Consider the following 13,161-nt stretch of genomic DNA (forward strand, 5'->3'; position numbering starts at 1 on the left):
TCCGCTATTTGTCTCTTGCGGAATGGAGTTATAATACTTTATTGCACTCCAGCTCGGGATTAACCCCATTCGAAGTCATATATGCTAAACCACCGCCTGCGATACCACATTATATTCCTGGATCAACAAATAATGAAGCTGTGGAGTCACTGGTTACTTCGCGCCAAGCTATACACGTTAAACTGCTGAAAACACTACAAAAGGCTCAGGATTCCATGAAAAAATACGCGGATACTAAACGTGAAGAAGTCACATTTTCTGAAGGTCAGTGGGTCTATGTTAAACTTCATCTGGCGCGCCAACGTTCAGTCACCGGTGCCACCCATTCAAAGCTATCGAAATGCTACTTTGGACCCTTCAGGATCTTGGCAAGAGTGGGAGTAGTTGCGTATCGACTCGATCTTCCCGATGAAGCACGTATTCATCCGGTCTTTCATTGTTCTTTGGTACGCCCTTATCACGGCGAGCCACCATCAACCACCGCATCTTGGCCTTTGCAACTCCATGGTCATAAGCCCATCCCACGACCTCTCTGCGTCCTAGACACCAAGTTTGATGACTCAACGTCCCCTCCAACTCAGATGGTTCTCGTCCAATAGGCTGGGCAACCCCCAGAAGACACCTCCTGGGAACCATGGAAGGAATTGCAAGTAGTTTACCACCTTGAGGACAAGGTGGTGTTCGTGGGAGGTGGTATTGTTAGCAACCACGCTGCCTCCATTGAAGATGAACCCCACACCACGATAAGGCCAGTGCGCGTAACAACCAAACCCAGATATTTGCAGGACTATGTTAGTTAGTAACTACAACACATTAGCTTGTAACCCACGAATAACATGTGCCCATTAACAGCTATAGAACACGTGCGTATTAGTTAGTTAGGGCAGTTACGCTTACGCAAATCCGTTGAGATCGTTAGTTAGTTCATGCTTGTACCATAGCAGTATATAAAGCTGCTAAAGTCTCGTTATATGATAAGAATAATCACAAATAGTTCTGAGGAACTCAGGAGGATCCCTTCCTCAAATTTGGGTCATCATTCTTTCCTTATCACCTCTCTCTTCTTCCCTCTCACTCACTATCCTCGCTCTCATATGATCCCTTAGCTCTCGTAGCGCCGTCATAAACCCTAACAGTTACCGTGTTCCCGCCAAAAAAAGTTTTTCAAAATTAAAATTACTTAAATTTTATTTAAAATCAACAATGTTACAAATAAATTAAATGAATTAGTTATTTTATCTATTGAAAGTGAAATATTAGAATTATTATATTATAAAACATTGATAAATGATTTTGCAGCTAAAAAAAACTAAAAATTTAATTTTTCATTAAGTTTCTTTCATAATAAATTTTGCCTTATATCCTAATTTCTCTAGACACGACCATACAATGAATACGAAACCGAGAGAATATTTAGAGTGACAATAACCCAAACCGTCATTTTGAAGGAAGAGGTGAAATCACTTTTCCATTATGGGGTTGCTGATGAAATACAACCTCCACTTATTAAGGAGAATAAAACTGCAACAAATAAAATTGATAACATTTCATAAAGCAAGATAAATTTGCATATTTAAACACATAAACTACTTGGTAAATCAAGGCATACATACTTTCTATGCACGTTAAAAATCCGATAAAAAATGTTTTTTTTTCAGAAAAAAAGGATAGAAGTAGAATCTTAATGCATACATGTTGTTGCATTACAAAACAACCAACCTTTGTTCACTGAAAAAAAAATTGTTTCTTTACAAGAGTGTGATAAAAGTAGAATCTTTGATAAAGAGTCAAAACAAAATCACAATTTTGTTAAGAGAGAAGAAGCATATCATACCATTTTTCTATAAGGTTTATGTTTCATCATGTGCAACACCACCACCTTCGCCATTGGAATCATCGAAATGAGTTATCCGACGATTTGCTGCAATATCTCTTCCATCATCATTAGTGTCATTGGCCTTACACTCTTTGGGATCACTCTGGTACTCAACCCCTTCTGGATTAAAATGCAACATTGAGAATAAAAGTGACTTTTACGATGCAATTAAATGACACAAACCACCATCCCATTGTTATTGTCTATTTATTTTTTGCCAATTAATTCAATTTGACATCAAACATGTGTTTAGAATTTGCTCCGTGAAATAGTGTATGGGAAATATATCAGGTGTGGTTGTCATTTAATGAATCCCACTAATATAGCAATTAAGACCAAGAATAGGTTTTTTTTCGTAAATACACCTTCTCTTTCCTACTTTTTCTCAATCTACACTACTTTACAATTTAATTCCCAATATACACTACTTGGAACTTTTTCTCTCCTTTTTTGTTTTTTTTTTAATTTAAAATCTTATAAAATATAAATATTATATTATATTTTTTTAATTGGTTTTAAAATTACTTATTTATTAAATTAAATTTTATAATTTTGTTTTTAATACTTTTTAAAGAAAATGATATCATTAAATATAATTATTTTTGTTTTATTATTTAATTTACTTGACATATATTTTAGGTGAATATTTGTATTTAAAATATGAATTTTCTAATATAATTATTTTTAATACAATTATATTACTAAATATAATTAGTTTGTTTATGCCATTAGATTTAAATAAAAATGAGAAGACTTTTTGTTTAACAATTTATCTATAGAAGAACATTATATTGCATTATCAATAAAATACTTAAACAATTACACTTGAATAAGGAAAAACTTAAGATGGAGATATATTAAGACAATTGTTTATGCTATGAACATATTGCCGGCAAATTTCACATTTTTTCCTACTTTATGATTCATTTTCTTCTTCTTCCTCCATCTCAGTAGGAATGCGAGTTGAAATGGGACGACCAGTCCTCTCCTTCTCTTGGATCAGGACCCTACTCATTGATGTGTAAAATGTGTGTTATAAAGTGAATAGCATCAACATATAAATTAACTACAAAAGTACATACAAAGTAACTAAAAAATCGTACTCTAATTTTATCTATTTTTTTTATTTTTCTTTATCTGTGTCGCAACGTGCGCTTCGCGGGCGAGCAAGGGCGGGGCTCACGGGTGCGCCTTCCAAAGGAGGAAAGGTGCGCGGAGTCGCCACTAACGTTTATTTGTGGAAAACGTCGGAAAAACCGAAGGAAACCGGTCAAAATGAAAATTCTAAGTTCGAGAGTTGTATTTACGCTTGAGGAAGGTATTAGTACCTCTTACGTTTGTCTCGAAAGACAACAGCCTTATTTCTAGAATTTGTGGAATTGTGTTATCTTAACTTTATTTCTTTTTTATTTTTTGAGGTCGACAAAAGCGGGGCTTTTGCTCCTACGTACCCTTCTTTGGAGAGGAAATCAGACCTACGTAGTTCTTCCTTATGCATGGATCAAGTGATTCTTTTTTACTTGAAGGGTGATCATTTTAAGGCGTTGGACCTTAATAATGATCCATTTTACTTAGTAAGAAACTGAAATGATAAACTTTCAAAACCCTATTTTTGTGGACGAGCTTGACTAGGCGAGTTGATTTTAGCCTTAGTTTCACTTTAGTTATTAGTCAATTCAATTCAAGAATGAGAAATCCCAAAGAGAAAATGTCCGATTGATTTTTCGCTTTACTTTACTAAAAGGTATTTTTTGATTATTATATTATTATTTTACCTCTTTTTTGATTTCCAACGTGGTTACGGAACGACCGAACGGTCGGAATTCATTTTAACCAAAATTAACGGATGATACAATTCAAACGATCGGTGGAAATTTATTTTATTTTTAGATTAAGCGAGAAATGACTTAAATAAATGGCTTAAGCACGTCAAAAGAGGGTATAAAAAGTAAATGAAAACGGGAATGAAAATACATGAAACAAAATGTGGACCACCACGGGTACATATAATGAATTGAAAAGCTTGGTTTGAGGTACTTACCCGTTGAAGACTGAAGAAAACGAAGAACGAACGATGAATCTTGAAGAACGGTCGAGAATCTTCGCATAATTACTCACGGAAACGTTACGGAAGCGCCTTGGCTTGGATTTTCTTCACGGAACTAATTTTCCTCAGCTATTTCGAGAGAGAGAGAAGTGCCTAAGGGGCTGAACCCTTTTCTTCTTCACTTCTTCCCCTATTTATAGCAAAATAGGGGAGAAGCTTGCCGCCCAGCTCGCCCAGGCGAGCCAGGTTGCTTCCTCCAGAAGCAACAGCCTTCTGGAGGAATCTTCTGGAGGGCCCAAGTGGGCCTGGTTGCTATTTACACCCCCCTTTTTACTAAATGCACCCCTTTCTATTTTTTTGTAATTCTTTTTCCGTAACGTTACGAAACTTTACGAATTTCGTAACGATACTTATTTTCCTTCCGCAAGGTTACGAATCCTTACGGATTATGTATTTACTCTTTTTTAGCTTTCGAAGAAGTTACGGAAACTTACGGATTGCGCAAAAACATCTCTTTTCGACTTCCGCCACATTACGGAATTTCACGGATCGTGCAAGCCTGCTTCCTTTAGATTTCTGAGACATCTCGGGACTTCATTTATTGTGCAACAAAGGACGCCATGTATCTCAAAGCGGCTAACCAAAGATTGCGTGTCATCAAGTAATAATCCCCGGACGAAATTAGGGTATGACAGTTGCCCCTCTTTACTTACCTCTCATCGGAGATAAAAGGAAAGCAAAGATAGGACACTGATTTCGTCCGTCCTGCCCTTTTCGCGATGACGACTCTCATCTCTACTTCTTCTTTTTTCTTCTGCACAAAACAAAATACAAACAACAACCAGAACAACCAATATAATACAGATATACACATATACACATACTTGGCGAAGGAACCGATCTGGAAAACAACAGAATAACGTGCTTCCCAGTCATCAGAAGCTTCACACTTGATAATGGAGAACACATGAACAGCGCTAGGCAATGACATTCATGGTACTCCGAACAAAGGTGGAGTATGGAGGATTGCCTTGAGGGTCCGCACTTAGGCAATCATGAAACTCAGCTCCAAACTCGAAAGTGGAGGACACATGAACAGCCCTAAGCAATAACATTCATGTGGCTCCAGAAAAGGATGAGAATGGAGGATTGCCTTGAGGGTCCTCTCTTAGGCAATCATGAAACACAACTCCAAACTCAAAAGCGGAGGACACATGAACAGCCCTAAGCAATAACATTCATGTGGCTCCGGAAAAGGACGAGAATGGAGGATTGCCTTGAGGGTCTTCTCTTAGGCAATCATGGAACACAGCTCTCCAGACTCGAAAATGGAGGACACATGAACAGCCCTAAGCAATAACATTCATGTGGCTCCGGAACAGGATGAGAATGGAGGATGGCCTTGAGGGTCCTCTCTTAGGCAATCATGGAACACAGCTCCAAACTCGAAAATGGAGGACACATGAATGACAACGCAATTCATTCACGTGGCTCCAGAACAGGATGAGAATGGAGGACTGCCTTGAGGGTCCTCTCTTAGGCAATCATGGAACACAACTCCAAACTCGAAAATGGAGGACATTGAACAGCCCTAAACAAGAACATTCATGTGGCTCCGGAAAAGGATGAGAATGGAGGATTGCCTTGAGGGTCCTCTCTTAGGCAATCATGGAACACAGCTCCAAACTCGAAAATGGAGGACACATGAATGACAACGCAATTCATTCACGTGGCTCCGGAACAGGACGATAATGGAGGATTGCCTTGAGGGTCCTCTCTTAGGCAATCATGGAACACAGCTCCAAACTCGAAAATGGAGGACACATGAACAGCCCTAAACAAGAACATTCATGTGGCTCCGGAAAAGGATGAGAATGGAGGATTGCCTTGAGGGTCCTCTCTTAGGCAATCATGGAACTCAGCTCCAAACTCGAAAATGGAGGACACATGAATGACAACGCAATTCATCCATGTGGCTCCGGAAAAGGGTGAGAATGGAGGATTGCCTTGAGGGTCCTCTCTTAGGCAATCATGGAACACAGCTCCAAACTCGAAAATGGAGGACACATGAATGACAACGCAATTCATTCACGTGGCTTCGGAACAGGATGAGAATGGAGGATTGCCTTGAGGGTCCTCTCTTAGGCAATCATGGAACACAACTCCAAACTCGAAAATGGAGGACACATGAATGACAACGCAATTCATTCATGCGGCTCCGGAACAGGGTGTTGGCGGGACCGAACGGTCCACCGGGTTTTTCCACCTAACAGGATAACATGCTTTTTGCAAAGAAAAATAAATCATTCACGAGAGCACCACATCTTAGAGAAACAATATACTTGTGCCATGGGTAATCTTCCTTGCAACCGAGAATGAAGGGTAGGACGTCAACTTCTAGCTTTCAAATGAACACGCAGGGGAAACATGGGGCTAAGCTGAAAATAAATCACTCATGGTGTATAAAACTCACAAGGCAAGTGTCTTATCCTATTCCCAAACCAATAACTGCACCATGACTCTATTTTGCACGTGACTTCCTATCGAATCATAGATCAAACGTACGATCACGGACCAATAGGATTTTCTCGAGGTCAGCGTTTTTGGAGAGGAAGCTGGGTGTTTTGGTCTTTTCCTCTTTGTTCATGTGGGGTGGGATATTGCCAATCAAGAATGATTCTGAGTGGCAATCTGGCTTTGGGGACTTTCTATCCTCTTTCTTTCATTGATCGAGAATTGCTTCTTTTCCCTTTTCACTTCCTTTCGATCTTTGATCGGGAATCCTTCCTTTCATTTCTTTTGTTCATTTCTTTATTTTCATCTTTTTCTTTTCTTTCTTTCCATTTCTTCCTTCAATTTTCCTTCCCCATCCCTTTCTTTGGGAAATCGGGTTTTAACATTCCATTCGCTCTCCCTTGAGGAGATTTCACTGTCCTTTGCTTCGGGGAAAGGAGGAGGATTCTTTTGATAGGTCAAGGTTCAAAGAGGTCTAAGGTTGTGTCTCAATGGGATCTTTTACCGTGGGAACCCCAATCTTGATATCTGGGGCGAGACAAATTTGGGTGTCAAGGGGTCGCTCGTGGCCCGAACTTCCGCATTATTCCATAAGGCACGCGTGACAATGATGATTTGAAAATAACGTGCAAAATTAGTCATGGCTACAGCCAGGTGGGCCCTCAAGCATCCCGTTTATGGCATTGTGATACTACGGTTGGGAATTTACACAGACAAACCCAACGTTTCCAATTTACGTTCTTTCATCAGTTCAATGAATTCATCCACCCTTATCTCGGTTCATTCCGGAAAATAAACTCTTAGCATCAGTCCCTTGTTTCCAGAAGATGCATTTGCTCTTTACGAATGATTTATACTTATTAACTATAACATGTCGACCTTCGCGGTCTTTCTTTCTCTTTACTTTTTGTTTTATTTTTTTATATATGTTCACTAAAACTATACACCTGTGGTCCTTTATGAGGAAAACCTTTCTTTGTACATCTATATGACAAACTTTTTCTGTACACGCACTAGAATTCTTCTTTTTTACGTCACACGGTCTATATACAAACCCTATTTATATTCAAAGATTTTCATTTTTCCCAACACACACTTATGGTTCACACAAAAGTTTCTTCATATACACTCGTTGCTCACACACACAAGAATTCCTTTCCACGCATTATTTACACACAAAAACCTTCTATACACATTTTCCTTTTACATACATGTATAAATAAAAACCTTTTTCTTTTCTTTATGAACATGACTTTTATTCACAACGCTTCTTTCTTTTTATTAGGATTTTTGGTTCATTTTATTTTTAGGACGACGTTCCTAAATGAAAAAAAACTCTACACGGTTCTGGAATCTCAACAAGCACTATTGAAAACAACGAAACAAGTACTGAGGTAACAACTCAAACGATATGTATGTACAAAACAAAAGTCAAAACATGAAACAAACGTTAGTCCCTTAGTCAAACAAAAATAAGATGATATATACCAAGAAAAAATGGAAACAAAAAGAAATATGGATCAAAGAATCTCCCAATCATGCGGCTCCGCTCCCTCCTAAGAAATCAAGTAACTCGGTCATCTCTTCGTCCTCGCGGGCCTCATCTGCCTCATCGAGAGCCTCTGTTGGTGCCCCTGCTGGTGCCTCTCCTGCCTGGGCCTCAGGCCAATCCCCAGGCCACGCGACCTTTGCCCTGAACTGGTCCGGAGTAGGGCACGGAAAAGAAGTAAAGCCCTGACTCTGGAGGCTGAGACTCATCTGATAAAGACAATCATGAGTCTGTACATGTGCCCGGTGGTTGGCCGCCTGCTGGCGAACCAAATGCCGCAAATACTGCTCCGTGTCAAATGATCCGGCTGGACCAGCCTGATGAGGTGGCGGCGCGTCCGCGGCCTATGGTGCATCACCCTGGACCTGTCTCTGCGTGCAGTACTGCATCAAACGGGATCCACTGACCCCTCACCCAGGACCTCATATCACCCACGCCCTCCTCTGTTGGCCAAGCATTGGCATAAAATTCGAGGACTATTTCTGGATCGAACTTGGCCATGGGGGTAACCAACGATGCCCACCGCCGGCGACCTATCTCCTCCTGGAAATCAATATACTTGTCGTCCCTGAGCTGGACGCGTCGCTCCCAGAGAAATGACCATCCCTTGATGGCCTCAAAGCGCTGCTGGTGTACAACGCTCCTAAAGCTGTGACTGTCATACTCGGGAGCAGAACTAGTTCCTTCAGCCACTTTATCCTTCCTAGATCTCTTTGAGGCAAGTTTCCTCGAGGCCATTTCCTGCGAGAACAAACATTCAGAAGTTAGTTCTACAAGATAATGCTTATCTTAACGCAAAAATGTCATGTCAATCCCTCTGATTTAGACCAAACCCATATGATCCATTCATGCACACACGCATGTGTAGAAAATACCCTATTATTTACATCAACATACAAGGATATTCAAAACATTCTAGTTACCACACATATATATATTTTTTCGGAAAAAATACTTACACGCATGCTCAAGGTATTGTGCCAAAATTACATATGTTCCTATCATAACTATTTTACTACCACAAACTACCCGCACACATTTGAAGTATTTTATCAACATACAAATTTTGTTGTTTCACTCATTTTTATTTATACATATATGCACATTGGAGAGCCAATCCCACGTCACACACACACTTGCATTTGAAAAGGAAATTTCATGTCATCTACCTACTCTTGAGGAAAACTTTTCTTTGTACATCATATATTCATTTGGGAAGCATTCTCGTGCCATCTTTGGCATGGGTACATTTTTGAAAGACTTCTTATGCTACTTATCCACAAATATACATATTTTGAAATGCATTATTTACTATTCATTCACTTTGCAAGGTATTTTTATGCCATATATTCACACACTTTGCAACACATTTTTATGCCATATATATTTACACATATATCTACACACCCTTGAAAAACATCTCCCATGTTACTTAGGTGCAAAATGCCAATCGTGGGGCAGCCCAAATTCTTACAAACAAGTCCCTATTTTCATGCTTTTCTAATCCTAAAACCAAATTTTGGATTCCTAGCTATAAACATGTTTCCTTGCATGGAAGCTACAAATTTAGGCTCCTAAGCTTGGGATTGCATTTGGGCATCTATTTTGACTTTCCTATGCTGTCTCTACATATAGAAAACAACCCCATCACCCCAATTTTGCAAAATCATATTCATTCATCATTGGGGCATTTCACCGAGCACTTGGTGGGCGCATGTTTGAACACAAATTGCAAGAGGATGGGGACAATGTGGCATGCCCCATTGCTTCATCCAAATCCTTAATTCAAGAAAACAAGCACCCAAGCAAATCGAAACTGCCTCACAAATATAAGCATGTTCTCCCAATTTAAGGCACCAAAAGATGAAGAAAGCACATCAATGGAAAGCAAAAACACCAAGGATGGAATACTTACTTGTTGGAGTGAATTGAAATACCAAAAATGAAAGCAAAACGTGATCAAAAGGCTTAGGGGAGCAAGAAACCGCAATCCTTCGTGTTCTTTCTTTTTTGAATGAAGGGGGGGAAGTTTTTGGATACAAAAACATGCCCCTCCTTCGTTTTTTATATTTTGAGTGCAGGGATTGCTCGCCCAGGCGAGCTAACCTGCTACTTTTTTTTTTTTGAGGGGAACATTAACCATGTCCCCTCCTTCTTATGGGCTAGCGTTTGCCTAACTTGAACTTACTTAAGTTAGAATTAGGCGTCGATTACTCATTTAAAACAAACAAATAGTAAAAGAAACTGCGAACACAAAGGATACTGGGCTGCCTTGCAGCGACGTTCTCTGCTTGTTTAGCGCCGGGAAGGGGCAACGATCGGTCGGTCGTGACCCTAACCCTACTTGCATCCGTCCCTATGTACCTGCGAGTAAGAGCCAAGATGATATGCGACCAATCGTGAGCGGTCATCATCTTACCTTGGTTGATTTCTGCCATTGACTTGTCTTGACTCCTGACCGTGGCCTGAGACGATTCCGCTCCTCGCTATCACAAGATATGCATGTGCATGTGCATGTACGAATGTTTCTAATGCGATGATTTTATTTTAGTGAAGGCTGGTTAGATTTAATTTTAAATAAGCATTTGGGGCACCCCCATACACCGAGCGAAGAGGGCTCAAGTTATAACAAATCTAAAACACAAAGTTTGAAACACCAAAGGGAGGACTAAAACCCCGCCCATCTTTTCTTTTCAAAGAAACAAGACAAATACAGTGAATGGGAATCCATAGAGGAAACCAAGAGGAACGAGAAAAACTCAGAAATAAAAAACGTGCAACGGTCCTCTCGATTGCCCGAGACTTCAAGCGTAATATCGTTTAACTACATCGGAGTTCACGGGCGAAGGCAATTCCTCGCCATCCATGTGGGTGAGTATCAGAGCACCCCCAGAAAAAGCTCTTTTTACCACGAAAGGTCCTTCATAATTCGGGGCCCACTTGCCTCGATTATCTTTTACAGCGTGGGACATCTTCTTCAGCACGAGGTCCCCCTCGTTGAACTTGCGCGGGCGTACCTTCTTGTCGAACGCGTTCTTTATCCTTCGTTGATACAAACGCCCATGGCTCATGGCGGCCAAACGCTTACCTTCAATAAGGTTAAGTTGGTCGTAGCGTACTTGAGCCCATTCTGACTCTTCTAGGCCCGACTCCGCCATTATCCTCTGAGAAGGAACTTCTACCTCAAATGGGAGTACTGCCTCCATCCCATAAACCAAAGAATACGGCGTAGCCCCAGTAGAAGTTCGTACCGAGGTTCTGTACCCGTGTAGGGCGAAAGGAAACATCTCATGCCAATCCTTGTATGACACCGTCATCTTTTGAACAATCTTCTTAATATTCTTATTCGCAGCCTCTACAGCCCCATTCATCTTTGGTCGATAAGGGGTAGAGTTATGATGCTGGATCTTGAAGTCTTCGCACATCTCCTGCATCATCTTATTGTTCAGATTGGTGCCATTGTCAGTAATGATCTTCCTGGGGAGTCCGTATCGACAAATCAACTCCTTCTTTATGAATCTAACTACCACATTCCTTGTGACGTTAGTATAGGAGGCTGCTTCGACCCATTTGGTGAAGTAATCTATCGCCACTAGAATGAAGCGGTGACCATTCGATGCCTTGGGTTCGATGGCCCCAATGACATCTATTCCCCACATAGAAAAAGGCCAAGGGGCGGACATAACATTCAGAGGATGTGGCGGAACATTGACATTGTCTGCGTATGCCTGACATTTATGACACTTCCTTACATGAGCGCAGCAATCACTTTCCATGGTGAGCAAATAATAACCGGACCAAAGGATTTTTCTGGCCATAGCATGCCCATTGGCATGTGTCCCAAAGGAACCCTCGTGGATCTCCTCAATCATGAAGTTCGCCTCCTTGGCATCTACGCATCGTAGGAGGGTCATGTCGTGGTTTCGTTTGTACAGGATGGTACCACTTACAAAGAAACCAGTAGCCAATCTCCTCAACGTCCTTTTGTCATTGTCAGAAATCCCTGGTGGGTATTCCTTGTTCTCGATATACTGCTTGATGTCGAAATACCACGGTTTCCCATCCCGCTCTTCCTCTATTGCATAACAATATGCCGGCCTGCCTTGAGATTTGAATTCGATGTATGGCAGATCTCCGTGTGGGGCAAGTTGAAACATGGATGCCAGGGTGGCTAGTGCATCAGCCATTTGATTCTCTTCCCGAGGTATGTGGTGGAAGGAAATTGCGTCAAAGTACTTGGCTAACCTCAAGATGTGAGTTTGATAGGGTATCAACTTCGAATCCCTAGTTTCCCATTCTCCTTTTAACTGGCGTATGACCAAAGCTGAGTCTCCATACACCTTGAGTAGTTTTACATCAAAATCAATGGCCGCCTGAACCCCGAGGGCGCATGCTTCGTACTCGGCCATATTGTTGGTACAATCAAAACCTAGCCTAGCCGTGAAAGGAATACACTGATCATCCGGGGATACAAGGACTGCCCCTACTCCGTGGCCCAAAGCATTAGACGCCCCATCGAAGCAAACAATCCATTTGTCTATGTCCTCGTGCGTCCGCTTCTCTTCAAACAGGGCCATGATATCTTCATCTGGGAACTCGGGATGCATCGGCCGATAATCCTGGAGGGGTTGCTGGGCCAAATAATCTGCTAAGGCACTTCCCTTTACCGCCTTTTGGGTAACGTAAACGATATCGAATTCAGATAATAGTACCTGCCACCTAGCGATTCGTCCCGTGAGGGCCGGTTTTTCAAAGATGTATTTCACGGGATCCATTTTGGAAATAAGCCACGTGGTATGGCTGAGCATGTACTGCCTAAGCCGATGTGATGCCCATACCAGAGCACAACACGTCCTTTCCAGCATTGAGTAATTCATCTCACATGCAGTAAACTTCTTGCTTAGATAGTAGATGGCCTGTTCCTTTTTTCCAAAATCATCATGCTGACCCAACATGCACCCCATAGACTCGTCCAACACGGTCATGTACAGGAAAAGGGGTCTTCCCGTTACAGGTGGCATGAGTACCGGGGGATTCGCGAGACTCTGTTTGATCTTCTCGAAAGCCTCTTGGCAGTCACTGTTCCATAGGACCACTTGGTTCTTACGTAACAGTTTAAAAATGGGTTCACAGGTAGGGGTGAGCTGCGAGATAAATCTCGCGATATAATTCAAC

The 13,161-nt window shown here is 41.2% G+C and overlaps 1 protein-coding gene across 1 annotated transcript in view; it reads right to left on the reverse strand.

The window, feature by feature from the left end:
• Nucleotides 1-2,792: 2,792 nt before the first annotated feature.
• LOC114391611 overlaps nt 2,793-13,161 on the reverse strand; it is a 29,416-nt gene continuing 19,047 nt past the window's right edge. The window contains exons 2-4 of the mRNA XM_028352595.1: nt 11,883-13,130; nt 8,011-8,195; nt 2,793-2,883 (exon numbers count right to left, since the gene is read on the reverse strand). Coding sequence (XP_028208396.1) covers nt 2,793-2,883; nt 8,011-8,195; nt 11,883-13,130 — 1,524 coding nt within the window. The remainder of the gene's footprint in view (nt 2,884-8,010; nt 8,196-11,882; nt 13,131-13,161) is intronic.

This window comes from Glycine soja, chromosome 17 (assembly GCF_004193775.1).
Source record: "Glycine soja cultivar W05 chromosome 17, ASM419377v2, whole genome shotgun sequence".
NCBI lineage: Eukaryota > Viridiplantae > Streptophyta > Magnoliopsida > Fabales > Fabaceae > Glycine > Glycine soja.